The 25,131-nt window shown below is 40.2% G+C and overlaps 2 protein-coding genes across 2 annotated transcripts; both read left to right on the forward strand.

Annotated features, from left to right (window-relative positions):
* Positions 1-239: 239 nt before the first annotated feature.
* On the forward strand, positions 240-18,629 carry stag1b (STAG1 cohesin complex component b). The gene is given in 34 exon segments (XM_057322959.1): positions 240-393; positions 7,499-7,650; positions 7,727-7,844; positions 7,934-8,071; positions 8,157-8,253; positions 8,415-8,491; positions 8,568-8,772; positions 8,880-9,031; positions 9,116-9,189; positions 9,276-9,399; positions 9,521-9,619; positions 9,780-9,859; positions 9,954-10,061; positions 10,168-10,282; positions 10,464-10,581; positions 10,690-10,793; positions 10,881-10,973; positions 11,054-11,143; positions 11,281-11,484; positions 11,562-11,632; positions 11,733-11,820; positions 12,015-12,095; positions 12,197-12,289; positions 12,830-13,004; positions 13,458-13,597; positions 13,678-13,779; positions 13,879-14,027; positions 14,121-14,249; positions 15,581-15,786; positions 15,930-16,104; positions 16,200-16,316; positions 16,442-16,556; positions 16,690-16,770; positions 16,950-18,629. Coding segments are annotated over 33 exon segments (3,771 nt in total). The 5' UTR covers positions 240-393; positions 7,499-7,621; the 3' UTR covers positions 16,974-18,629.
* Positions 18,630-20,561: 1,932 nt separating this feature from the next.
* On the forward strand, positions 20,562-25,062 carry msl2b (MSL complex subunit 2b). The gene is made up of 2 exons (XM_057322880.1): positions 20,562-21,787; positions 22,574-25,062. Exons 1-2 carry the CDS (start codon positions 21,646-21,648, stop codon positions 24,205-24,207), a joined length of 1,776 nt encoding a protein of 591 aa, XP_057178863.1. The 5' UTR covers positions 20,562-21,645; the 3' UTR covers positions 24,208-25,062.
* Positions 25,063-25,131: the final 69 nt, after the last annotated feature.

A 25,131-nucleotide genomic window follows, 5' to 3' on the forward strand; every position in this document is an offset into this window, starting at 1 on the left:
TAGAACCATGGATGTAGGGCTAGAACAAACTAGCTAGACCGTATAAGGTCTAAATTAAATTACATCACTTTCATTCAAAGTTCTTAACAAATACGCGTTATATATACAGGTAAATATCGATGTGGTGCAAATCCAAAATAACTAAAAATGCACTTTTTTGCTTTGTGTCAACATGCCTTCTGTCCACCAGGAGGCGATGTCAGATCAGTCTCCCATTTCGCCATTTCGTTGCTGTAAAAGCCGCCAGATGGCAGTTTAGGATTGCTTCTCTGAGGAAAGGCGCGGCTGTGCTTCTAGTCTAATTTACAATATAAAAACATAAACTATTTACTCAATGAATCGCGCCAATTATTACCGACGCGTGTCCCGGACAGCCCTATTTTAACGGGAGAGGTGAGTTTGTGCGAGTTTTGCAACAATTTCTGAATCTTTCCGTAGGGCGCGCGCTCACTGCGTAAATCGAGCTAGCATTAAAGATGGAGGACGTGTAGAGGGAGTGTGTGCGTGCTTGCGTGCTTGTATGTATGTGTGTAGGGGGATGGGATCAATTCTCTAAGGACAGTTGTGTGCGCGTGCCCCCCGTCCTTGGTGGCACGGTCTACTCTCTTACATATGGGCTATGGCTATATTATCTTAATAAGTTGTGATGCCTGTGATTTGGCGTATTACTGCAAGGAAAAATGTGACTTTGTCTTCCTGCCGCCGTGCACGCAGACAGACAGTCAGGCGCGCGAGACTCTAAACTGCTGTTGTTCTCTATCTGATACGCTCGTGCAGATTGCCGCTACGTCTTATTTATTCACGTACTGTTAACTGTGTGCGGTTTTCTAAACTTTCCAGAGTTGTCACGAATAACATGCTGTTTACTTTGTGACAGGTTGGTTTTGTTCGAGTCATTGTATCGCTAAAGTTACACTAATAAAATTTAAATTATTTCGTCCAAAACGTACCCACTTTGGTTAACTTGGCGTGTAAATCATCTCAGCAAATATGACGAGAATTGTGTACAGTGCGTCTATTGTTTTTGTTTTTTTACAATTCAAAGTTATTGTTTGACTTCTTTTTACTTTACTATCTTTTCAAAGCCCCAATGTACAAATTTAGCGGGTATTTTTTTACAAGCAGAGGAGGAGTTTACACTAGACTACTCAACGGCAGTTCAATGCTAGTTCATGGACTAAAGTTATGTCTGGAATTTGAGAACAACCTTGCAATGAAACGTTTCTTCCTATAATTTCTGTTGTTTTTGTTACACTTGTTGAACCGTGTAACATGCTCTCAACGAACGGGTTTCCAAAATGTCCCAACTACAAAATGTAGAAATCATTTCACTATACTTCAGTCATAGATAGTCAGTTTCTCAATTCTGACTAAATACTGTAAATTTGTTTACAGTATAATTTACTATGAATGTTCCACTGTATTATTGTTACATAATTATATTGTAGTTAAATATCAAAGAGTTTAGATGTTTGTAGGTGTCTGTAAATTGTTATCTTGGCACGGAGTAAGCGCCGAACAAGCATTTTCAAACGTTGTTTGAGCAGTTTCTGAAGTGTTGATTCAGCACTGACCCGTGATAGTGCATTTCTATCGTTATTTTTGCGATAATTTGTCATTCTTAACTTCAAATCAATGTGACTGAAAGTATAGGTACATATTTATATAGTACAGCTTGTTTTACAGATAGTATATGTCACATACGTTAACTTGCAAGGTGTCCCAATGAGTAAAAAACCAAGCTATGCTGCTGTAATTTTCATTACTTTATTTGGTTTGTATATTCCTCTAAAATTACGAAAGATGTCATTGTTTTGGTACGTGTTGACATGTGAAAAATAGAACAATAAAACAAGTGAACATAGTTGGCCTACACATACAGGCTTTTTTACCTGAGATTGTTGTGCTCAGGGTTTTAATGATTATGCCACAGTAGTAATAACAATTTAGCATATGATATGCAGTTCTCAGTGGTTTGTTGGAAAGGAATGTAGTTTAGTAAGTTATATTGTGCAAAATTCGAAATGTTTGATACTAATAATGGTTGAAGTCCAATGAATTTTAGAGGCCTAGCATCATGTAAAAACATCGGATTTACCCTTGAAATACATTAGTGTTCTTTGTTAGTGTTTCTGTTTGCACTGTTGTCAGGGACCTGATGTTTTTTTAAAACACTTCAAACAAAGGCTATGGTTGTAATTTACATCTTGGCCTAGTCAAACGTGACACTGTCAGCAAAATGTAAAATGGTTGATTTCACAATAGGCTATGGTTTTCCATTCAGCCCTGGAGCTATTCATAGATATTCAAGACACATAAAGAAGATGTATTACCGTTGGATGCAAATCTGGTCTTATCTGAACATTGAGGACTTATATTTCTTCCCTCGTGTTGCATATACGCTAATTCGTTGGCAGGCCTCAACCCAAATGTTTGGGTTTTATTACACATCTCCCTTGTGGTGTGAAATTGGCTATAAAATAGAAATCCAGTATTAAAATGATAGTTCACCCAAAAATGAGTAAACTGTCATTATTTACTCACCATCTTGTAATTTCAAACATGTATGACTTTCTTTCTTCCGCAGAACACAAAAGAAGATATTTTGAAAAATGTTATCAACCTACACCCGTTCACTTGAATTGGTTTTGTGACAATAGAAGTGCATGGGTGCCGGCGCTGTTAGGTTGCTTTTTCTTGATGCTTTTTCCTTTTTGGGTGAACTGTCACTTTAAGGGGGGCTGCAGTTTGTGTCCTTGGTTGTGTTCCTTTGGTGAAGTTGAAGAAAAAATCTCTTTGGTACATTATTCAGATCCAGATATTCCTTTAAGCTTTGGTCACTTATCTTTTTTGCATCATGTAATATGTGTTTATATTTGTGTGAGTTTGTTATACTGTTTGCTGAAGGAAAGGACTATCAGTCATACAAAAGGAAGCTACGATCAAAACGAGTAAAATAAGCAATAATAACCCGTTGTAAACAAAAGCACCTAGTTTTCTCCAGAAATTAATCTTTTCATAATTGTTAGCAGCTTTAAAGTTTATAGTTAAGATGCACATTCGTAAACAAAAACATATTAACAAATATTTGACATGAATGCTTTAAACTACAATGACTTCCAATCAATTCAGTTCTAGTGTTATGCCCTCCCCTGAGCATGAGTGTTTTTTGGTGAGCAATTTAGATGCGTGACATGTAATCCAGAAGGCTGTTGCCATGGAAACACCCTCGCTGTCGGTCATATGCTCTTATCCTGGGATTTTATTGGCGGTGTTGCTGAGATCAATGGATGTTGTTTCAAGAGATAAGAATCGCATCACCTGTGGGGTGAATGAATAGATCGTCGTTTTAATTACAGAAGCTTTATGAGCAGCTGAATCAATAGTATTGTGTTTTTAATGTTTTGTGATTTGTACAAAACTTTTTCCGAAGGAAGTATGTTGGCTGTAAAGTTGCTCTGTGCTTTAACAAATCTTTGTTTTGATGATGACTTTGGATGCTTATTAAATCCTCTTTTATTTGGCATTCTATTTAGGTTATAAACTTGTTTACAGTATAAACCTTGTGGCAGTAAAATGTACCTGGCTCTATTGTGCAATCTTGAATAAAGATATTTTTTTGACTAGTGACTATTTTAATGCCCAGTGTAATCGTCAATACAGTTCAATACAGAACTCCATCGGATATATGCATTCACTATAGACATTCTAATTATGAACATATTCGATTTTTGGGTGGAATTATGTGATATGGATTGGAATGTGGTAAAATGTTTTACACAAGTATGAGCACTATATCTTTATTACTGGTAGCCAAAATTGTTTTCGAAATGATCAAAATATTGCATCAATATTGAAAAGGAGGCTTTCAATTCTGACACTTCTGTCAGCACAGATACTGTCTATGACATTCAAGCCATTCCAGTCTTTAAACAGACAACATCATTTTTATATTAACTCTAATGTAAACAATGTCAAATGTATTTACTAGATCTTAACGTGTCGTCTAGCTAAAGATTGAATTCCACATTGGCAAGCCACCTGTACTTACACTATTTAGAATGTCAGATACTGCATCTCGCTGCAGCACACTCGCTTGAAAAGACCTTGATTGCATTGATATCCTAAGACATGCTGTGGTCTCTTTAACATTGAGCCTTCTTTCAAATATGATGGGAACGAATGTCTGCGAGACGAAGCGAGGGTGTGAAACTGTGCTGTTTTTCCTCAGTCTCTCAGGGCAATTGTTAAGCTATTTTGAGAGTTTCACAGATCATTATGTTGGCTTGTGAAAGGTATTGCTGTCCGTCTTTAGTGAGTGGTTATGAGAAAAACAGATGAGATGAGATGTAAGAAGGCTCTTGAATGCCTTTTCATTTACCTTGGATGACGAATCATCACTCTCAAGGCTATATAGGCTAAGATTAGATATGGCTGCTAAATGTAATAGATGTACGAAACGATATAAGATTACAGAAGTTGGGAAAGTAATTGTTTACCTTCATATTGCAGATGGTTTTAACCAAAGTTACATTCTGGTTATAAATATCAGCATGTCATGTACATGTACTGGGAATTGAACTTATGACTTTGCTGGTGCCAGCACCACACTGGACCATTTGACCGACAGGCAATTGGACAGGAATTGACTTAACTCGCATGTTAAAAATTGTAAACAATAGTATTAGTGTTTGCAGTTTGTTCAAGTAAATGTGCTCAATTTGGTGGACAGTCCTCACAGTTTCACCAAAACAAAATCTTTTAACATAAAATATGTTTTTTGGGCGTATGCCAGCTACGTATCTCATTAGTGTTGGAGAGGGAAGACTAAATCTGTAATGTCATCTTGCCGCTTGCCATTTGTTAGTGTCTTGTTGTCCAAGCTAGTGGTGCTTTGACTGTATTGTGTTTATGTAGCTCAGTTGGAAGAGCATGGTGTTGGCAACACAGCTGTCATGGGTTTGGTCCCACGATACATACATACAAAAAATTACCTGAATGCACTGTAAGTCGCTCTGAATATAAGCGTCTACCAAATGCATGAATGTAAATCTTTTTGTGTTTTCTTTGGAGGGACCCTACCCAAATGGCAAATGTCTAGTGATATATATATATATATTTGCATATAGCGAATCTAAATAATGTAAAGGCTGTGGACTTAAGTACTCTTCTCTCACGTTTAACCCCATTACTGGCTCAACAAAGTGCCTGGATTGATTCGAAACAAATTTCTTTGACTCTACAACAGCAAAACAGCCAGTTTCCATCATGCAGAAAACAGCTATAATTGGTTTTGATTTAAAAGCATCTCACCCGGCTGATGCCAGGAATAGCCTCATTTTACTGTCACTATATACGTGCAAAGCATTTAATAGTGTCCCCAGACTCTAATGAATCTGTGCTGCGTGCTCCACCAGCTCGATAAGATGCTTCAGGCCTATTAGCACATTCACTGATCCATTGAATTTCTTGCTGGATTTGTTCTGTATAACTGTATAAAACTCTTTCTCTTGACCTCTCTAAGATATTTCGGTGTGTGCATTGACTAGTTTTGCAATGCGTGAGTTTAAAATTTTTTTTTACATTAAATATATTGTTTTGACGTTAAACTGCTTTGTCCTCTCACAGTCGCAGTGTAATGTTGCTGCGATTCGTAACTTGCCCTCTCTATTGCCATCTCTGTTTGAAAGTAAAATTGCAAGTTACTTTACGTTATGTGGTTTGACGTGAAGTGAAATCGTATCCGAACTTAGAAATTTTTAATATAAGCTTACCCTGATTTGGGGTTAAAGTAAAGAGGTTTTTTTCCCAATAATAAAGTCTGATTTATTTTCAACAATTGTTATTTTTAACAAAAACGTTTTAGGAGGCAGCTGCAGGTTGTTCATATGTTGATTTCCTACAAGTTGATACTTTAAATATTGTTTCTTTAAACAAAGTGATATTGTTATCTTTTGGCTTAAATAATTGTGTGACATTGGAGTTGTTTCGATGCACTGTGAAAGACTTTTGTTTTTAAACACCATTCCCAATTTTTTTTTCAGTTATTTTTTTTTTTGTTGTGTTGCCACAAATTTTGGGCAAATTTTAGTTTTGATTGCTCATAAGGAGATGTCATTTTAAATAAATTAACATTGTGAACCATTAAATGTGCATTTATTTATTTTCCCGATTGTATATTGCCAATCTTGACATGGCATTCTATTCAAATTCTAGTGTTCCCAAATGAACTCATTTCTCCTGGCGGTCCCCAGCTTCACTGCTGAGGTGTAAATTACATTTTCTTCCCTCTCCTGTGACCTCAGTACATAATATAGTCTAACATCACTTATTTATCACAGAGACGCAGCATGTATGACGAGAACAGCTGAGATTGAGTAACCCAATGAATCTGAACACGGAGCAAACAGAGCACTTACTTCTTTAAGAATGTCTTTTAAACACAATTTGTTTTCTTATTCCAAAGCTTTTTGGGTCTTATAGGGTAAATTCATGGTCAGCACTGTGCTGCCCATCTCTGGTGGGATTATATAATGGTCAGCTGTTGAGTTTCAGTAAAGTGCAGATTTTATTTCTAAAGCAAAACCCAGAGTTTAATTCCAGATATCCAAATTTGTATGGGGGATGGGCGCATTATATGATAGGTGTGATTGTTTTTTTTTGTCATTTATGTATCCACTCATAATACCAGCCTACAGCAGGCTTGTAAAACCTCTCTCTGGCCGTATATATCTTGTAACGTGAGGGTTTCTCGTGTGCATTCCTGATGCATTTCATCACGATGTGTGCTTGAGTCGCGAGCGGTTTGAAACATCCACAGGAACATCTACAGTCTGGAAACTCTGGGGGTGGGGAGCCATCTTGTGTTGGTTAGGATTAAATCATGTGTGAAGATGCTTTCAGCTAGACCGTCTGTATCATTCCGGAAGCGGAATAGTTATCTGATGTGTTATATAATGGTGTTAAAATGGACTAGTTTTATTTAGATCTTGACATATCATATTTCTGTTGCCAGGTAGTCCTTCTCGCATTCATCTCTGCTGTTTCCACAGCAACAGCGAAAAGCCATGCTTAGGATGCCCCCTAATGGCGGTTTTACTGTTCACAAATGTGTTTTTTTATTTTTGCATTAAGTACAAGTGATTAAGACAAATTTCTGTTTGCGGTTAAACAAAAATAAACATTTGAAATAATTTAATTTAGTAGTTTTTAATATTTTGTGATTGTTTGCCTAGAGTTTGGTTTTATTGAAAAAGCATGGTTTGTGTTGCCCCTAGTGGCTGTTCGAGGTTAATCATATTACTGAAACATGATCGGTTTAAAATACAAATATAAACTTAATATTATTTTATACTATTTATTTGAGTTTATTTTTGTGATTCTTACTATAACTATGAAAAATATAGTCATATAAAAATGACTAAAGGATCCCAATTGTGTTGCTGTTTTTCATTAAAGTTTGAGCATCATCTTGATTGTTTTTTTATTTTATTCACAGGTTATGTTGTCTGAAGCATTCAGGGCCTGAACTAAACAATTATTATTGGCACCTGCTGTCTCAAACATATTCACAAATTCTGAGTGACACGTTTGTGGAAGTCATTTTGACAAGAAACCCATCATGATCAATTCAGACTTTACTGTGTTACAGTAAGTACACTGACCTTTTGTTAATATACACTATATATTTTTATAGTACTTGATATTAAACGTATGCATTTTGCAGGGACTCGTCAAATGATGGGCAGGGCGACACAGTAAGTCTAGGCATGAGCGTCGGTGAATTGGACGATTCTGGAGAAGGAAAAGGCAAGAAAAAGAGAGGCAGGCCTGGAAAACAAGGGGTGAGGTCACCACTGCTGATCAAAGCAAATGGTTGTTTACAGATGATGTATAAAGCCCTTTTCTTAATGCAATGCTGTTCTCTGCAAAGGGGGCCAGTAAGAAGGTTCGAAAGTCCCCGGTTGATAAAGGTGGGCGGAGACCAAATGGATTGGCCCATCAGAATGGAGAGGGGGCAGAAGCAGGCACGCTCTTTGAGGTGGTCAAACAAGGCAAAAGTGCCATGCAGGTAAAACACAACACAGCTCGATGTTTACAGTTCGGTTTAGTCTGTGTGATATATTTGTTTGCTGATTTCTTTTTTATTTCGCCAGTGTGTTATTGATGACTGGATTGAATCTTACAAACAAGACCGAGATTTGGCGCTTTTAGATCTGATTAACTTCTTCATTCATTGCTCTGGTTGTAAAGGTAATGTTTATTTTATTTGTCTCGGCACACTTCTAAATGTTTTATTTTCTAAATGTATTTTCGTTAAGAAATTGAATTAGGATTCATTGCAATTACACGAACCTTTAATAGCATATCTTTGATGTTTTGAATGTTATACAGTGTGTTTATGTGCATTACAGGCACTGTAAGAATCGAGATGTTTAGGAACATGCAGAATGCAGAAATTATCAGAAAGATGACAGAAGAATTCGATGAGGTTTGTTGATGCATATTTGAATTCACATTACTGAATCCGCCCGCATGTCTCTTAACTTTCTGATCTTCAAATCCAGGACAGTGGCGATTACCCCCTTACAATGGCAGGACCACAGTGGAAGAAGTTTCGATATAATTTCTGCGAGTTCATCATCGTTCTGATTCGTCAGTGTCAGTACAGCATCATCTATGAAGAATATATGATGGACACAGTCATCTCTTTGCTCACTGGGCTCTCAGACTCACAGGTCCGAGCCTTCAGACACACCAGTACATTGGCAGGTCAGTCAGCTTTGACCTTAAACCACCTTTTAGAGACGCAACACATTTGTTCCGACTGAACACGCTTTGTTTATGAGTTAATTGATGAGTGTTGTTTTGTTCTGCAGCCATGAAACTGATGACAGCGTTGGTGAATGTGGCTTTGAACTTGAGCATCAACCAGGATAACACACAGAGGCAGTATGAGACAGAGCGGAACAAGGTTGCGGGGAAACGAGCCAATGAAAAGCTAGAACTGCTGCTTCAGAAGAGAAAAGAGGTGAGGTGTCCTTGTCCAAAACTTGTGTTCATCTGTCTACTGTAAATGACATTTTAAATGTTGTTATTTTTATTGGTCATCCAGCTTCAAGAAAACCAAGATGAGATTGAGAACATGATGAACTCGATCTTCAAGGGTATTTTTGTTCACCGATACAGGTTGGTGGAATTAATACAAACAGCAGGTTAAAACAGTAATTTTCTGATATAATGTCAAGGTTTCATGTTTTCCTGCTTGCCTTCAGGGATGCTATAGCAGAGATCAGGGCTATTTGCATTGAGGAGATTGGAGTTTGGATGAAATTATACAGCGATGCCTTTCTCAACGATAGTTACTTGAAGTATGTTGGCTGGACGCTACATGACAGAGTGAGTATTTACATTTTCCTATATAAGTGGTTTTCCATCTCTGATCAATATTTTTGTAGAATGAATCTGATCTGATGTATCAGATCATTGTTATAAACGATGCTATTGTATTTATTATTAGCAAGGCGAAGTTCGACTCAAATGTTTAAAGGCCCTTCAGACCCTTTATACCAACAGAGAGCTTTTCCCCAAGCTTGAGCTCTTCACCAATCGATTTAAGGTAACCGATATATACACCACCTTAAAATCCTTATTTTTTTATGAAAACTATTGTATGCACTTACTTCACAACTTTATATTACTTTATTGTAATGTTTGAATATGCATAAGTGAGGTGGGATAATAACAAAAATGTCACAATGTCACTTCCTGTCCCTCAGGATCGCATTGTGTCCATGACGCTGGACAAAGAATACGATGTGGCAGTAGAGGCCATACGGCTCGTCACTTTGATTCTGCAGTGAGCAGTTCTCCTCCTTTAATCCACATCACATGGGTTTCTTACTACTTGTTTTATCTGCCTATCATCTGTCTGTCTGTGTTTCTTTTTTTAGTGATAGCGAGGATGCTCTATCAAACGAAGACTGCGAGAACGTCTACCATCTAGTCTATTCGGCCCATCGTCCTGTTGCCGTGGCCGCCGGAGAGTTCCTCCACAGAAAGTAAGATGAATGAACTGCTGCACGTCTGTGTTTGTACCGTTATAACACGATAATGACACATTAAAATCCCTACATGTTTTCATGAGTTTGATGTTTCTGTCTACAGGCTGTTCAGCAGGCACGACCCTCAGGCGGAGGAGGCTTTGGCAAAGAGACGAGGCAGAAACAGCCCTAATGGGAACCTGATCAGAATGCTGGTGCTGTTCTTCCTGGAGAGCGAGGTGAGAAACTACGATCTAGACTTACATCACTTTTTATGGTTTTAAATGCAAAAAATTATTGCAAACTTATATTTTATATTCGGCTTCATTTGGCTTGGCTCAAGTCCTAAAGAGTACGGTCATGTCGATTCATATTCCAACTTAAGAATATAAAGGAGTCTTTTGTATTTGTGTGTGGCAGCTTCATGAACATGCAGCGTACCTAGTGGACAGTCTGTGGGACAGCTCGCAAGATCTGCTCAAAGATTGGGACTGCATGGTAGAGCTCCTGTTGGAAGACCCCGTGCAGGGAGAAGAGGGTACATCCTCCACACACCTTCGTTTCTCTTTTTGGAGATCTATCACGATGCTCGGAGATCTTTCCTGCGTCGTTCATTGATGTTGTCTGATTGCTGATTTTCTTGCAGTAATGGGAGATAGACACGAGAGCGCCCTGATCGAGCTCATGGTCTGCACCATCAGACAGGCCGCTGAAGCTCATCCACCTGTGGGCAGAGGAACGGGAAAGAGAGTAAGCATTGCCGTCCTAAGATTGTTCATTGCTTTTGAGGTTTTACGGGTCTGATAACTTTCTGCTGGTTCTCTGTGCTTCCTTTAGGTCCTCACTGCCAAAGAGAAGAAGACTCAGATAGACGATAAGAACAAACTTACCGAGCAACTAATTGTTGCTCTGCCCATGCTGCTGTCAAAGGTAAAGTACCGGCTTTAGTCATCAGAGGAGTGGAGCTATGTGAAAGAAACGCTTCATATTTTTCTTGCTTTGGCTTTCAGTACCAAACAGAAGCTGAAAAGGTTGCAAACCTCCTTCATATCCCACAGTTCTTTGATCTTGAGGTGTACAGTTCAGGACGAATGGAAAAGGTCAGTTGGTATCCAAGCCCGACTGGGTCTGTGCCTCCAAATATTTCTTGCACATATTAAATATCTGATGATAAAAAAGGCAAATATAGCAGTGTTAACATACTGTATATCTTGATTATTGCTCTCTTCGTTTTCAGCATCTAGACGCTCTGCTGAAGCAGACGCGGGTGGTGGTGGAGAAGCACACAGAGGCCGAAGTGTTGGAGGCGTGCAGCAAGACCTACAGCATCCTGTGCAGCGAGGAATACACCATCATGAACCGCGTGGACATCGCTCGAAGTCAGCTCATCGACGAGCTCACGGACAGATTCGCACATTCGGTTGAAGACCTGCTGCAGGAGGTGACTGGAGTACTTCACTTTGCACAAAAATGCGTATTGTTAAAGGTGGTTATTAATTCAGTCCTTTTTCTTCCTAGGGGGATGAAGCAGATGACGATGACATTTACAACGTTCTCTCGACTTTAAAGAAGCTCACTGCTTTCCACAAGTAAGATGATTTCTGTCTTGTGTTGGAAATGCAACACCTTGTGTTTGTTGGTATCATGTATGCGTGATTGAGCTTCAGGTTTGTTTTGTATGCTTTGTAGTGCACATGACCTTACAAAGTGGGACCTTTTTAAAAACTGCTATCGATTGTTGAAGATGGGGATCGAGCAAGGCTCCATGCCCGAGCAGGTAGAGATGTTCAGCCATGTCTCGGTTTTTCCTATTATGACAGTATTTATTTATTGATTTATATTTAATGTAACATTTGTAAATGCACAAACCTAGTAACTGTTAATTATATAAATTGCGTTTTTTAAATGTGCGTAACAACCCCCTAATCCACAGCATTAAATAATACGTGGATGTTCCTGGTTTGTGTTCAGATTGCTGTTCAGGCTCTGCAGTGCTCTCATTACTCCATCCTGTGGCAGCTGGTGAAAATCACTGAGGGATCGCCATCAAAGGTGCCCTCATATGCACTTTATGCAGAGAAATCCCACCTGTTGTGGGAATTTACAGTCTTGTAAATATGTGGCATAAACCCCTGTGTGTGTTTCCTGGGCAGGATGAACTCGTGGCATTGAGGAGGGTGGTGAAATCTTTCCTAGCGGTGTGTCAGCAGTGTCTGTCTAATGTAAACACTCCCGTCAAAGAGCAAGTAAGCTGGAACCTTCTGCAAGTTTGTTTTGTTTGTTGCTTTGCTGATTTAGTGACGTGTTCGTAAACGCCTGAAACCATTGATCCAGTTAGTTTTATCCTTGACAAACAATGATATGATCAACTTTGCTGTGGTTCTTTAAAGGAGTAGGTTACCCTAAAATGACAATTCTGTCATCATACTCACCTTCTTGTCATTTAAATCCTGTGTGACTCTTTCTTCTGCAAAACACAAAAGAAGATATTTTGAAGAATGTTGGTCATCAAAAACCATTGGTCCCCATTCACTTATATTGCATGGACGCAAAGCCAATGCAAGTCAATGGGGACCAACGGGTTTCTGTTACCAACATGTCTTTTTTGTGTTCTGCAGAAGAAGAAAAAGTCACACAGGTTTGAAATGACAAGAAGGCGAGTAAATGATGAAAGAACTACTCCTTTAATGATCTTCATAGTCAATGTTACATACTGTGTGTAAATGTGCATTATTTGTTGTATTACAGGTTTTAACAGCAGCTGTTTTTATGTTGTATCTCTGCAGGCATTCATGTTGCTGTGTGACCTGCTGATGATCTTCAGTCATCAGTTGGTCTCGGGCAGTCGAGAAGCTCTGCAGCCGCTGGTCTTCAATCCAGACAGCACTCTGCAGAACGAATTGCTCACCTTTGTCCTGGATCATGTGTTTATTGACCAGGATGATGAAAACCAGAGCATGGGTGTGTGTGTCTCTTCTCAGAAATGTGCATTTTTTCAGTTAATCAGCACTAAGAAATTTAGGGTCATGTTTATCTGTTGGATTACAGTTATCGCCTTTCAATTTACATATTCATGAAAGTAATGTGTTCCATACTCGGAGTTTGTGCTTTGCATTTAACCCATCAAAGTGCACACACACAGCAGTGAGTAACACACACACACCGTGAACACCCGGGGAGCAGTTGGGGGATCGGTGCCTTGCTCAAGGGTCTCACCTCAGCCGTGGTATTGAAGGTGGAGGAGAGCACTGGTCATTCACTCCCCCCACCTACAATCCCTGCTGGTACTGAGGCTCGAACCGGCAACGTTTGGGTTACAAGTCCGAGTCTCTAACCATTAGGCCACGACTGCCCCCACTTTATTCACTATTCAGGCTCTTTTAATTTTACACTTTGTTTTTTATTTTTATTCAGAGGGCGATGAGGAGGACGAAGCCAATAAGATCGAGGCTCTTCACAAGAGGAGGAATCTTTTGGCGGCCTTCTGCAAACTCGTTATTTTTGACATCGTGGACATGGCAGCAGCTGCAGACATCTTCAAACAATACATGAAGGTAGAAAACTCATACATTTGAGCTACACACATTCAGTGCTGGTTAAACATTGATTCCTGAGAATTCTGATTCTTTTTTAGTAATATAATGACTATGGAGACATCATCAAAGAAACATTGAGTAAGGCCAGACAGATGGACAAGATTCAGTGTGCAAAAACCCTTGTCCTCAGCTTGCAGCAGGTATGGAATATACACTTAAGGAGCGGTGCATTTTTACATTTGATTATAGATTACAATTTAAGATGCAACTTTCTGATTCGTTTCTCTCTTTGCCTGCAGCTCTTTAATGAACTCGTCCAGGACCAAGGACCCAATCTGGACCGAACGTCCTCCCACGTCAGCGGCATTAAGGAACTGGCCCGACGGTTTGCACTCACATTTGGACTGGACCAGATCAAAACCAGAGAGGCCGTGGCCACACTGCACAAGTAAGAAACCCTGCAGATGAATTATTAATCATTACTGATGTTCTTGCAGCTTGTTTTAAATCATTCTCACGAATGGGTTCTTCTCTACCTCAGGGATGGTATTGAGTTTGCCTTCAAGGTCCCAAATCCAAAAGGACCGGAATACCCACCGCCCAATCTGGCCTTTCTGGAAGTTCTCTGAGAGTTCTCCTCCAAACTTCTACGGCAGGACAAGAAGACTGTGTAAGTACAGAAAACACTTTAAGAATCTAAACAAAGACCTTAAAGGGATACTTCACCCAAAAATAAAAATTCTGTCATCATTTACTCGCACTCAAAATGTTCCAAACCTGTATAAACCTGTATACATTTCTTTGTTCTGCTGAACACACAGGAAGATATCTGGAAGTTTGTCAAAGCTCACCCCCCATTGACTCCCATTGTATTTATTTTCATTACTATGGCAGTAAATGGTGGGTGAGATCTGACTTTCTTCCAAATTTCTTCTGAGTGATCAGCAAAACAAAGACATTTATACAGGTTTGGAACAATCTAAAAGCTTGTCCAGACTGGGACGATGATTGCACACGTTTATCGTCAACGTTTAACGCCTCATGACTAAACAAAGGGCACCAATGTGAGTGTGCACACCGACGCGCAAAAACGACTGGCTCGTTTTTTTGGTTTGAAGCCCCACGTTAAAAACTGGCCGACCAATGAGATTGGCGTGGATTTTGGACCAATGGATTTTGTTCACGTGCCTGGAGCTGCTGAAATTACAGCAAAACACGACTTGGTGGCGCTCAAGCACAAACCGGTCTTGCCGAGCACACATTGGCCCTGTCCCAAATGGCGCACTTCATGTGGACTTGCGGTCTCGTGGACTTAAATTGCTTGTATTTGCCAAGTCTACGAGTCCGTAGGGTGTCCCATTTTGTCCTTTTAGCACTCAGAAGTCTGCTCGCGAGCACCTCCTTTGTGCCCTCGACGCAGACTCCACTGAAGTTACCTGCCCAGGAATCCTTGCGAACGCCCAATCACAGAAGTTTTGATAAAATTCTAAATTAATTAATGAATGAGTTTCTTATTCACATTATTGCTCTTTCTGGCGTGATGACCTCAAGTCTGTCCCAAAATGCACTCCCATGTACCCTTGTGGACTCGTGCCTAGTGCCCTGTAGGTCTGCACTTCCTGACGTCACCAAGTGTGGACTCGGAGGAGGTGCACAAGACCGGAGTGCGCCATTTGGGACAGGGCCATTGACGAAGAGGAAGCAAGATGAATTCTTCTTCTGTGTGACAAGCGATTGTCAGAAGCATAAAGTTGCACAGCGCCACCTTGTGTACCGGGGTATTTCTGATTTTAATTAAGGGCCATCTATGTCAGAGAGTGAATTTGCACGTTCACTCGGCTCATCACCAGTGAAAATCGTTTGGGTATGAACGCCGAAAATTTTCATTTTTGGGTTAAGGATCCCTTTAAGGTGTTAAAGATCATAGGAAACATGCATTCATTCAGGGTTTTAATACGTCTGTCTTTAAAAATGTGTTTGATCGTCTCTCTTCTGCTACAGACATTCCTACCTGGAGAAGTTTATGACAGAGTATATGATGGAGAGAAGAGAGGATGTGTGGCTACCACTCATCGCTTACAGAAACTCACTGTTGACAGGTGGAGATGATGACCGACTGTCTGTCACAACCGGAAGCACAACCAGCAAAGCCAGCACAGTCCGAAGCAAAAGAGGCCGACCGGCACAGCAAAAAAGACGGCCAGACGGTATAAAGAATTGCTTTTAGTCTGTTAAAACTATAGAAAGACAATAAAAACTCAGTAAATACACCGGGCTGCATTTGAAATAGAATTGAAGTCATATGAGATTAATCTGATTAGTCGTGGTTTTCTGTTGTGTCATGTGACAGAGGAGAGCATGGAAGGCTCGTGGGTGATGCGCAACGACAGCCTCCAGACACCAGGGGGTCTCCACACCCCACAGCTAACATCCACTGTCCTCAGAGAAAACCCCAGACAGGCAGCAGAACACATCCCAGACCAGGACTCATCGGAACCAGGCTCAGAACCAGACTACATGCACAAGTATGTTTTCTTTTCAATTTGGGAGGAACATTTCTCAAAACGTTCTTGTGTAATTTAAACACCTGCTGTATGTCATTTCATTCCTTCACTTCCAGTCCTCCGATGCAGATGTCTTGGTTGGATCAGCAGCAGAAGATGGATGAGGTGAACCGAAAGGAGAGGGGCGGGATGAACTACATGAAGTCACGCAGCGGTGGAGTGAGACAGCAGGTGTACGTACTCGCAGTCCTGGGATTTGAGGATGTCTTGTATTTATTACGTGCTTGACAGCAATACAAATAAAGTAGACACTTCAAAAGATTGCATGAACTTTGAACTCAAGTCATTTGTCATGCAGGCGAGGTCTCATGGAAGATGATGCCGAGCCCATCTTTGAAGATGTGATGATGTCATCACGTGGCCAGCTGGAGGACATGAACGAGGACTTCGAGGACACCATGGTGATAGATCTGGTAAGAATTTACAGATGTGATCATCGCTGCTCAAGTTCTCGGGGATGTTTGCAATGTTTCTGGCAGCAAAACTATATTTCATAATGTAACATGGTTGTCATTGTGCTTACTGTATGTCATTTCTACTTTACAGCCACCATCGAGAAACAGGAGAGAAAGAGCAGAACTCAGACCAGACTTTTTTGACTCTACAGCCATAATGGAAGATGATTCTGTAAGGACATTGAAATAATAAACTCGCCAAATTTTGTGTAAATTTGATAAAGGTTTAACAATGAAGTTTTTGTAGGGTAACCAAAGCCGTCATTTGGACATTTTATTTATTCATTGATCTTGCGTAGTGCTGCGAAGCATTGAGTACTAATATTTGATCGTGTTTTATACCTCTAACAGGGATTTGGAATGCAGATGTTTTGAAAGATTGAAGCCTCACAACCAGCAGCCAACAAGAAACACATCTTAAACATTTATTTTATGTTTTTTTTGCCGTTTCACACAACTGTGCCGAAGCTTGTGAGCTTCCTGTCTTGATTTTGTGAATATGGTCAGGCCATAATCCCATCGTGTGCATTTTCTCAGATAATGTAAAGTCCAGAGTCTGTAAAAATCTAGAATCTGATGGTTTTAAATGGTGTTATACATCTTGGCAGTATTGGTTCCTTCTGGTTTCATGTCATTCCGTTAAAAAAATTCTGTTAAATAACCCAACTAGTTAAAATTTGTAATGGTTTAAATTTGCCTTTGGAAAAAAACATGAATTGATTTATCAGATTGATAAAGCCCACATTTGTTCAAATAAACTCTGTAATACCTATATACTGATGTTTATACAGGAAACTTATACAGGAGTATTTCTTTCTTCAGTTACACTGGTCTTGTGTTTTGTTAAATAACTTGTTTGTTGTCATTTAAAGACATGTTTACCTGTTTATAGTCTGCTCAGTGATTGTGTGTTTGTGGGAACATAGCTTTCGCACAATACTTCATTGCTGTGAATGTTGTTGATCGTTTATTGGGCTTTAATGTCCATCTGAAAATCCACAGGTTTTTTTATAGAGCCTGTGTGGTACTGAAGACAAATATCAGACCCATTGTTTAGAATGATGCTTTTAAATACGATTCTCCGATTAAACCGTGGGATTATCATTATTTTAATCTTTTTACTGTTCAGACTTTGCTTTTTCTAAAGAAATGTTTAAATAAAAGTATTTAAAAATATTGATGAGCAGGTTGTTTTATCAGAGTGCTGTGGATTGAGTTGAAGTCTTAGAGAAAGAACACAGATGTTGGATTTGTGTCAACTAACATTGGTTTTAAGAGGTTATAGACTTGTAGTCCACATAACTTTTTTGTTTTCTTTGTAGCAGTAACTATTTAAATGCAACACAGTAAATTATGGTTCAATATCATAATTCATAAATGGTTCTCAGTTTGGAAGAGACAAGATTTGCTGTGGAAAGTATGTGCGTAAAGAAAATAAGGTGATTCTTATTTACAACTGAGCATTAGATGGCGCTAGTTAAATGCCAAATGCAATTGTTCAAACTGTGTGCAGGTTCCAAATATTAGTATTAGTGCTGTCAATTAGTGATGGGTCGTTCATGAATGATTCGTTCTTTTTGAACGAATCTTTAAAATGACTCGGGAGTAACGAGTGTCTCAGCGAGTGATTCGTTCATTTTGTGTTGACCGCGCATGTGCAACAACCAGAAACAGTAATGAAGTTCGTCTCTCGAGTCATCGGGTCCGAGGCCTTTCGTTCTTTTATACCGGAAAGAGAAATGATTAGTTCGTCTCTCGAGTCATCGGGTCCGAGTCCTTATACCGGAAAGAGAAATGATTAGTTCGTCTCTCGAGTCATCGGGTCCGAGCCCTTTTGTTCTTTTGTCAAATGGTAGCTCCGCAGGCAAACCTGCAGCCTGTACCGGAGTCTTCGAGTCCGGTACAGGTCACGTAACGTCTTTAACGTTACGTGACCACTTCCCGGATCATCAGTCAAATGCATGATGTACGTGTTATATGTTGTATTATAGGAAGAAATCTAAAATGATCAAAAGATATGTGCAATAAACATCATCTCTAAAACGTACCGTTCTGTTCTTTTTTCTGTCAGTATAATATTCATAAATGTTTCTTGTGGATTTCTGAATGTGTTTTTAATTTATCTTAATAACTAACTATTTTGCATAAGAACTGTGCTGACAAAATATAAACATAAGCAACACTAGTAAAGTCAGTGTTTATGTCTAATGCATATATTACACAAGTGATCTCTTATTAAATAATTGCACATTTAAATGATTTCAATAGCCTATTATTATATACTTTGCAAACTGCATGAGACTTTTTAGTAAAAAACAACAACCTGTAAACCTTATTGCATACCTGAGTGACCCAAAATTGTTAATGAATTATAAATACATAACTTCACAGAAATGCTGTCAGGAAATAATTAAATAACTGTTTCTCATAACTTGTACCTAACTACAATATAAGTTATTTCTTGTTATATATCTGATCAAAACTAGCATAAATAAACGTTATGGGGTAATTTGGCTATTAACATGCAACATTAATTTAACTCTGCTCAGATGAACGAAATGACTCGAAAAAAGATTCGTTCATTTTGCTGAACGAGATTCAAACATCCGAATCGCAAAAATGACTCGAACTTCCCATCACTACTGTCAATCAATTACAAAAATTAATCACGATTAATCACACATAATAATAATATTTTAAAATATACTTTTACATTTTAATAATTTCACATTTAATCTTCAAATTGATGTAGAAACAACATATTTCTTTAACAGCGTCATTTTATGAATGAAAGAAAACATTTTGATATTAGTATTGTAACTGATGTCTCTATTAAATTGATTATTTTAACATTAATTATAGCCATTCAACAATATAATTGAGAGCTATCATGAAATATACAGAAATTGAAGGAAGTTCTCAAACATTTTACAGTCTTTAATGAGAATTCTTCTGCATTTAATTTATAATTTCGCATTAAAGCTACAAAATCACATTGATTTCTTCTTTTATTTTGTTCTTTGATTAACATTAGTGACAGGAGTCAGAGCAGCACGTTTAAGAACGTGGCCCCTTTAAGAGCTGTCTCAGTACGCAGATCTGACCGTCACCGCACTCCCATTTTCACAACTCTTTGCATTCATTTAAGATTTTATTTTACACTTTGAAGTCTTGCTTAAGAAAATGCTAGACAAAACGGGCTTTCTGACATAATCTTGTGTGGTTTTATCCATTCAAGCACGAAAGAGAACTTAACACGGATGCGCTGTCTGACAGAGATTCAGATAATAGAAAAATTAATCGCATGCGTTAACGCGTTAACGTTGACAGCCCTAATAAGTATATAAACAGAAAACCAGGGAATGCTTCAGAAATTTGCCTCCTGTATATGTAAATAAAACTTATAGCCTAATTATTTGTGCCAGGTAAAAAAATTTAACTCGTCATTATAGAAATTATTTCTAATTTTATGTGGCACTTTTCAAGACGTTCATTTGATACGACGCAAGCTTGTTTACATATGACGTCAGAAGAAGCAAACTTTGAAAGCCAAGGTTTTACAATGACAATTTTTGCGTTATATTTGTTTTTGTATTTGTTCCTGTTTTTGTACAGAGCACGCCTTTTGTTTTATATATATTTATTTAATACTCTGTCTTCAGCACTGCGATAAAACCGTAACAGTTTTATTTTAAAAACGTCTTCGGGATTTAAAATAAAGAATGGGAATATTATTGACAATGGTTTGTTAACTGACTGCCTAAAATTGTAGCCCCTTTTAACCATTGGGCATCTTCCTTCTCGAGGGGCACGGCCCACACAAAACGTTTATGTAACCAAGGAAACCAATCAACCGCACGGGTTTGTGATCTCTTCTCGCGAGTTCAAGACGATAGCCTCCCAACAACATAGTATCGCGATATTCGCACTTCCGTCGCGCTGGCTGCCTTGTTCTCGCGAGATGTGGACAGCAGCGCCGCCTCCTTGTTCTAATGCGGAGAGGAAGGGAGGGGAAAGCCTTTTCAAATACACATACATTTCAAAATCGCAACAGAATATAGTAAAATATTTTTCTTCAAGCGAATGGCTCGTGCATTTATGTCGTGGATACTAAATTTGTTTATTCACCAGACGTAACGCTTTCTACGCCGCAGAACGAAAGGAAAACGGCAGGATAAATCCTAAAAGAAGAGAAGCGGCCTATTTTTGTTCCTGACATCCTGGAGGCGCAGCTCACACTGTCGGCCGGTGTACTTAACATCAAACGGACGTCAAACTCGCGGCTTTTTCGTTACACGCGGCCCGCAAAATAATCCACAAGCACGCATGGTGAATTACCGGCGCACGAACTCCAACTGTTTGCGTGCATTTGAAGGTTTGACACAGAAAAGCGGCCTGTTGTTCTTTTTGCGGCGGACAATAACAGAGTGCTTGCGTTCAGATCCACGCACGGTCGCCGCTGCGATCTAACACAGATCACATATATGCACAGAGATTATAAGTAAACCTCAGGAATAGCATGGCAAACAAGGACTGCATGCATTCGGAATGAGGCCGAGAGTGTAACGTTAATCTGTGCTCTGTATTTGAATTTGGTGGTAATCGGAGGCCCGGTGGGGTGAAGAGCGCCACCAGCGTGTTGTTGTTGAATTTTAAACCGAAACTGTATAACGGTTTTTAATGGAGTATCACTGATCAGATTTCGCAAATGCGTCGTTGCGTTTGATTCGGATCGACGTGGACGATCGTTTCTCCCCCAGCGATGATGATGATGATTCGGCCGAATTTCGTGCCGTGGAAGAGGAGCAAACGATAAGATGGAGTGGTTTTAACGAATGCGATGTGCAGAGACGAATTGTGCGTGCTTGTGCGCCGATATCTGGTGAATTCTCCTTTGCATAAAGCATTCCTTGCATTGCATTTCACAGTCGACGGAATATTGCAAGCCCGGGTTCGTCGGCATTGATGATACGTGGGCTGCTGGCGGGACTGAAGCCTTTTCTTTTTTCCTCCCCGAACTGGATCTGTCTAGCACGACGCTGCTGAGATGAACCCGGTGAATGCGACCACTCTCTACGTGTCAGCTTGTCGGTTGGTGCTGCAGTGCGATCCCCGGGACCCCGAGGCTTTGACGGAAATTTATAAGCTCTTGCCTTTTTTTAGACAGTCTCTCGGCTGCCTTGTTTGTGGTGAGTCCGTGTTGTGTTATTACATGTATGTGTCATCACACTGCGTGATTGATCGCTGCACGCGCACAGCCTCTCGTGATCTCCAAAGCCCCGCCGACCGTGACACACCCCCATTGAGTCTACACATTGCTAACACACATTGACAACAGAAGCGGACAATAATGATGTCTCGAAGCGGAGGCATTTATAAACACATCAGTAAATGCATGCTGTATATATTGATTATAGTAATGAATTGAATGTTTTATTAGATATAAAAGCCAGTATGTTTGCGACAGTTCAAGCGTTCGAGTTTAAATGACCCAAATTACAATGGTAAAGAGTTTTTTGTTTCGTTTATTTACAAAAAAAACATGATACCGAATTTAAATATGCATTAAACGTTTCATTAATAATATATGAATACTTTTATTATTATAAAATAGGTTTTAATTATGTTTAAATGTTTACATACATGCGTGTTTTTGGGACCCTGCTGAACATATGCCGTGTATGTAACATGAACCACATCACGTGACTCATAAACGTCAGCGCGTTTGTGTGGCTTTTGTTTTGCTGAGCCTTTGATGACCAAATGTATTTGTCGTTTTGTTTTTAATGCATTGCTTGTTGTTGCATTATACAGTATGCATTTGCTCTGAATGTACAAAAAAAAATGATTAACTGTTGATGAATAGCATCATTTAGTAAGTATTAATTTATGCCTAATCATTTATTATTTGCATGTTGTTGTGTCATCAAACGAACAAGCATGCTTTTAACATCTTGTTTTTTTCTTTTATTCAGGTAATTTGCTCCAAGATCCAATAGCCCCAAACAACTCCTCGTGCCAGCACTACGTCTGTAAATCATGTAAAGGCAAAAAGATGATCATGAAGCCGTCGTGCAGCTGGTGTAAAGACTACGAGCAGTTCGAAGAAAACAAGCAGCTATGTATCCTGGTGGACTGCTACAGAAAGCTCTGCAAGTACATCGCACGCTCTCCTCTTGCCCAGCACATTTCAGGCCCCGTGGGAGGGTCCTCAGACATAGTGGCTCTGTTGAACGAGGGCCTCTCATTGGACAACGGGGACGAGTCTCTCTCTCTGTTTTTACCAGACCAGTCCCCTACACCGTCGACATCAGAAACGCTCCCCGATGAGGGCCAGTCCCCTTCGACGGAGGAACAAGGCCTCAGTCCTCAAAGGATCAACGGTCTTCAGGACTGTAACGGTTTGACCAATGTAGAGGAGTTGACAGCAGGTTTACCTTCGCTAGGGACGAATGATCCAGACGTGGAGGACAGTCAGGTTGTGAAAGAGGAGAGTTTTACGAGCGAGATCCCCGTGTGTGAGGCGGTGTCCGCCGATGAGGAGCTTTGCACCAGCAGCATGGACATTTGCGAATTTGGAGAGGAGGATATTAAGCATGATGGTGGAACTCTCCTCTTGAGCGTTGAGGAGGTACTCAGGACTCTGGAACCAGACAACGTAACCCAGGATGAATGTTCTGTTCTGTTACCGTCAACTCTCGAGCCTTCTGGAAACTCAAATGGACCCTTCGCCTCCATCGACAGCTCCACTCGGCAGCTTTCCTCGCTCCCGCGCGATTCGCAAGATAGTGTCGTGCCCCAGCACCCAACGTCTCAGCATTTTGGAATATCCTGCTCTGCCGTGACGCCAAGAGGCCCACGGACCAACCGCAAGCGCTCGCGGTCGGAAAGCGATAGCGAAAAGATTCAACCCTTACCTATTTCTACCTTCATGCGGGGTCCCGAGCTGGGCGCCTCCGCCTCCGCCCCCGTCAAGTGTGAACCCAAATCTCCCATTCAAACTCTGCCTCACATGGCGGCGGTGCCCAACGGTGGCAGCCTTCCCAAAGTGGCCAAGACGTTGCTGGTGCCCCCCAAACATGTCAAAAAGACCCTCGACCATCACGGGCCCAAAAAATCATGCACTAAGTCGAAACAGGGAGCTCCTAAATCGAAGGAGAAGACGAAAGAGCGTATCGTGAGTAACGCGCTCATTCCCGGGAGCCCCACGAAAGTGGTTTATAAGAAGGCGCAGGAGAAAAAGGGTTGCAAGTGTGGCAGGGCGACCCAAAACCCAAGTGTTCTTACATGCCGCGGCCAACGGTGCCCCTGTTACTCCAACCGCAAAGCTTGTCTGGACTGCATATGCAGGGGCTGTCAAAACTCTTACATGGCCAACGGTGAGAAGAAGCTGGAGGCCTTCGCGGTTCCAGAGAAAGCCCTCGAGCAGACGAGACTCACTCTGGGCATCAACGTCACCAGCATCGCTGTGCGGAACGCTACGGGCAGTGGGGCGGGCGGGATGCTCAACGTCTCCGCGGCGGCCGGCTCACCCGTGGCCTCTTTTTTGGCTACAGGACCTCACGAAGACAAAGGATTTGATGAACCGTTGGACATGAGATATGACTGAGCACCGGAAGTTAGTTTTTAACCATAGCCCTGTGTTCCAAACCGAAGGGCTGGTGCCACCGGAGTTTGTGATAAGGCAGCTATTGTGATTCTGTTTCAGTTCACATTGTCAATTAAACGAACTATTGCTGAAGCTTGTGCCTCTAAATCATTTGTACTAGTTTTCGGTTCTTTTGCACACTGTTAGAAGAGGTGAAAGTGTTTGATTTGGTAAAGTTGTTTTTACGGAGTAGTACAAGTGATCTATATGGCACGATCTTTGGCAAGATATTCCTGACCTCATTGTTGCGGGTCACACTATGTGCATATGTGGAAGATTTTCAGATTGGGGTTTGGGGACGAGACCTGGTGAATTAAACGGTACCCTACAGCATCAGTAGAGACTGGTTGTATTTATAAACGTTTTTTGTACACAGACTTCAATTGAAAAGTACATTTTATGATATATTTTGTAAGTTACATTAACAACATTTGCAGTATTTATTGGGTATCACTTAACATAGATTATGGTCCTCCCAGGGCATCGGCTGTATACAATTTCTACAGATGCAAGTCACACAAATGCAGTATGTACGGTTTCTGTCTAAGTTATGTTGTCGTCCTGATCGTGCTAGTTTTTGCTGTCTCGAATTTTTTTTTTTCCTTGGGGCATTTAAAAACATGTAATAAAAATGTAACATATTTCCACAAAAAAAGAAAAATCCTAACATGACTCGTGTCTCTCATTTCACAAATGACTTGGGTATAAATGACCTGTTTGCAAGTGACATCTGGTTGAGATTCGGTAGGTCATGTGACTGTATATCGAAACCTGAATGCACAAAAACAGGATCGCAAAAAATCGAACAGTTGCTCCTAGGCATTGTGCTGTTAAACAGAGCAAACAATTACAAGGGTGTATTACAGTTAGAACAAAGCTTTGCTA

This window comes from Triplophysa rosa, linkage group LG23, assembly GCF_024868665.1.
Source record: "Triplophysa rosa linkage group LG23, Trosa_1v2, whole genome shotgun sequence".
Classification (NCBI taxonomy): Eukaryota; Metazoa; Chordata; class Actinopteri; order Cypriniformes; family Nemacheilidae; genus Triplophysa; species Triplophysa rosa.